The following is a 3986-nucleotide window of genomic DNA, read 5'->3' as shown; positions in this document are numbered from 1 at the left end:
GTTTTTCTTTTTTTCACTGTTTTGGTTGTAGCTTATAAATTATAAGTTGCATATATGCGCATAAAATCACCAACCAAAGTTTCATCTTTGCCGCACTTTTCCAGCTTCAGCCTGAATTAGACGCAGCCGTCTGAGGACCGCGAGACAAACTTGAAAGGACCTGATCGTATTTTCAAACAGAAAAAAGATCCAGGTGTTCACTTGTTAGGATGGTTATTTATTTTAAATACCTCTGAACGCGCTTCTCACGTGCATCTGATGAGACTGTAACGTGGCAGCACGTGAAGGAACAAGCTGCTGCTGTGCGCGCAGTTCGGGCTATGACTCAGACCAATCGCTGAAGAGGGGTTGCGAATGGCAGTATCCGTTTCAGGAATTGACGGTGAAAGCGGCGGCCTACTTTCGCGAGGAGAGGAAGTAATGCATTTCCAATGGGGGACCTCAGTGCTCACTCAGTCCATTATTTTTACAGTCTATGATTCATAGTTGAAAACATGCTTGTAGAAGATGACATCTAGTGGTCATTTGGTGAACTGGCTTGTTTTTTGTTAAAATTTCTTTATAGAATCAGAAGTGATGATGCGTTTAGGAAAACTGTAATAACTGTAAAAACAGTAATGTTCAGCAGATTGTTGGACCAAAGAAATAATAATTTTAAGGCTGCTATAACAGAAAAAAAACTACAGCTTATAAATGAAATGAATACCCAATCTACTGATGAACAGCATTTCATTAAAAGAAAATCACATTTTTAGATAACGGTCAAAATATAAAAAAGCTAAATTGTGCTACAATACTAGGTTTTTATGCAAAACTTTCAAATTACTGAAATTCTAGAAAATATATCAGCCACCCCTTGTTGCTTTTATTCATTCATTCATTCATCTTCTAGTCCGCTTCTTCCCTTTCGGGGTTGCGGTGTTGCTTTTATTTTCTTCTAATTTTTTTACAGTTTGATATATTAAGTAAAGGCTTTGAGTCTGTTTTCTGGACCAAATCAAGTTTTGTTTGGGTCACACAGTCTGACCTCTGACCTGTCCAGTGAATCATTTGAAACCTGGACTGAAAAAAACAAGTTAGTCACTGCGCTGGGAGAGGATCCAAACACGGCTGAGTTTGCATAGATCTTCATCAGGCAACAAGTAGGAAATGCAATTTTTATCGCACATTTTCTGTGTGTAGCAAAATAATTAGAAATGAATGAAAATGACAAATATATATATATATATATAGTAATTTAAAAGATTATAAATAAGAAAATAAATCCTATCAGCTTAACATTTGTTTTGCATCATTTCGGCAGAAAACCTGTGATGTAAGAGTGTGTCGAGTCCACATTTCTTAATACTGGGGATTTGTTCTCAATAATAATTAACTGATTCTGATCTAAGCTGGGATTCGTTCTGCGCTCTGTTACAAGACTCTGAAAATCCTAAGGAAAAAGGAAGAAATGTGGTTTCTTAGAGTCCTGCTGCTGGCTTGGTTTCCAGGTGTGCTGCATGGTGAGACACTAAGATTCTGCCTCATGAAAGGGGTTTACTAGAACAGTTTCTCCTTTATTTTATTGTATTGTGTTTTGCTGTTTCAGCTCAGACAGCTGCTGGCTCTTGTGCTCGGCCCGATCTGACAGGCGGGTTTCTGGTTTCCGACCAGCAAAGTTATCCTCATGAAAGCAATGTCGCGTATGCCTGCAATGATGGACTCAAATCTGCTTTGGACGGCTGGTGGGGAACATCCACGTGTAAAGATGGCAAATGGTTTCCAGACATTTTCTGTATTGGTAAGTGATTAATGACACTAATATTCAGTTTTCAAAATTGCATCTTTATTAAATTTCAATTTATTCTATGTAAATTGAGGAATTACAGCAAACTTTTGTGATGAACTTCCTGTTTTCTTTTTTTTCTTTTGTTATTATTTCCACGTTTGGAAACCATCTTAAAAACATATTTAGTTGTGTTATCTAATCAACTCTGGTCATTTTTTTAAAGAAAAAATAATCAAACTAAAAAATTGCTTTAGAGTAATTTTAATAACTTTAGTTTTTTTTATGTATTTATTTTATTCCCCATAACTTTACACATAAGGTTACACATATTTTAGTTGCATTAAAAATAGTACACACAATTCACTTTGCACATTTTCATACCTGAAGAACCAATTTGTGCAAAACTAGCAGTTCACAGCCTCACAGATTTGGAGTCAGGAGAGACATATTCATTGGTCATGTCATGTTTCTCAGATGAAAGGTCCTGTGTTCCACCTGAAATCCCTCATGTGAAATATTCGACCACTACTGGCTGGTTTAAAGAAAATTACAAACTTCGAGTTGAATGTGACCAAGGATATCAACTTAAAAACCCAAGGCCAAATTACCTTCCTCAATGCATCAAAGGGTCTTGGGATTTAACCCCCGTCTGTGAGAGTGAGTATTAGTTCATTTAGTAGATACATCTAAAACAATTTTCCCTTAAATGGTTTAAAAACATGTTTCCTGCTTCTTCATTTACAGAGAGAGCAGATGCATGTGACCAGCCTCCACAAATTGCTAATGCAACCATCATTCACGAAGCGACCCAGAAGGTGTTTGCTTCAGGTTTCCAGCTGGGGTATATATGCAAAGAAGGACACAGCATAGAAGAAGGAAGCTCAAAAGGTCTCATCACCTGCGAGAGCGGGGAGTGGACGATGGCGCCCCCATGCAGTAGAGTCAGTAAGTGCTCAAAGTTTCCACTTTAAGGAACTCTGATTCTTCTCTTCGCCTGGTTTTAAGGACATTTTCACATTGATTTGAACTTAGTATGGATTAGCTTTTTTTTATTCATATAATATTATTTTGTCCCTACAAATTGGATATTTCTTAGATAACATAAACAAGTCATTTGATTGATATTTGATATTTGCAGCAGTTTTTCATACAGTTTCAGGTTCATTGTTGAGATATCATGTAATATAATGAAAAATATGTGTAAAAAAAGTTTGGGTTGTGCCAAAATGATGAAAATCCAGCATTTCCACAAAAACTGTTTTAAAGTTAACTTATTAGAGCAAATTGTAAAGTTGATTATAATTTCCAGAGCGATTCACAAAAGCCTGGATTGTTTTGATTCCAATTTTCTTTAAATTCTTTCAATTCTTCAAGTCAATTTAATTTTGAGTTTGCAGGTGTATACACATTTGTTTAGAAATACATTAATAATCTACTTTATGTTTTAAATATATTTATATTAGTCTGATACACTTCTCATACTGTGAAATGTATTCGTGAAATAATGAGTTTGTTGTCAATATCATACAGTGTTACATGGATTCTCTAAAGCAGAAGTTACAACAAAAATGTTCAGATCATTAACACTGTAAACATTGTTCTGCTTCTCCTGGAGGAAGTTTGAGTTTGACCACTAGGTGGCAATCGCGCTATAGCAGTACACGTTATTCCAGAAGAAGAAGATGAGCCGGTTCTAGCTAGCATCTCGGTGGTTGGAGACCCGCCCGTGATCTAGTGTGAGAGCAGCCGGTAAGAGGACGATGAGGGACACCTGCGCGCGGTATGGAAAGGCACGTATGAGAAAATCCCATTGACTGTAAAAATAATGGACTTAGCGAGCTATGAGGTCCCCCCATTATATACAGTCTATGGAAAATCCGCGATTAATGCGTCAAAAAAATTGTCGGCGTCAAGCACGTGTCAGATTAATGCGTTTTTAACGCGACAAATCTGACAGCCCTACAATGAACAGAACCGGAAGTTCTGCATATAGCTCCAAAACAACTTCATTTTAACAAGCAACCCTAACAGTTACAGTTTTTCTGCTTTTCAGCTTTATTGAGCATTGTTTCTGCAATTCTAGTACTTTTTGGAAACCTTTATGTTTAAATTTGTAAAACATGACTGCAACTCTGTCAAGAATGACTCTGAAAGATTTCTATAAATATGTTTTGTAAAATTCCAAAGAGCCAGTCAGTGTTGCAATTCATCTTCCGTT

At 36.6% G+C, this 3986-nt stretch overlaps 1 protein-coding gene across 1 annotated transcript in view; it reads left to right on the top strand.

Annotated features, from left to right (window-relative positions):
* LOC112147145 (complement factor H) overlaps window positions 1-3986 on the top strand; it is a 12172-nt gene that overhangs the window by 4746 nt on the left and 3440 nt on the right. The window contains exons 3-6 of the mRNA XM_024273290.2: window positions 1392-1502; window positions 1589-1780; window positions 2243-2425; window positions 2513-2713. Coding sequence (XP_024129058.1) covers window positions 1392-1502; window positions 1589-1780; window positions 2243-2425; window positions 2513-2713 — 687 coding nt within the window. The remainder of the gene's footprint in view (window positions 1-1391; window positions 1503-1588; window positions 1781-2242; window positions 2426-2512; window positions 2714-3986) is intronic.

The sequence above is a fragment of the Oryzias melastigma genome, linkage group LG17, assembly GCF_002922805.2.
Source record: "Oryzias melastigma strain HK-1 linkage group LG17, ASM292280v2, whole genome shotgun sequence".
In the NCBI taxonomy this organism is placed as follows: domain Eukaryota; kingdom Metazoa; phylum Chordata; class Actinopteri; order Beloniformes; family Adrianichthyidae; genus Oryzias; species Oryzias melastigma.
Note: the sequence above shows the minus strand (reverse complement) of the source record. Positions and strands in the feature narration are given on the sequence as shown.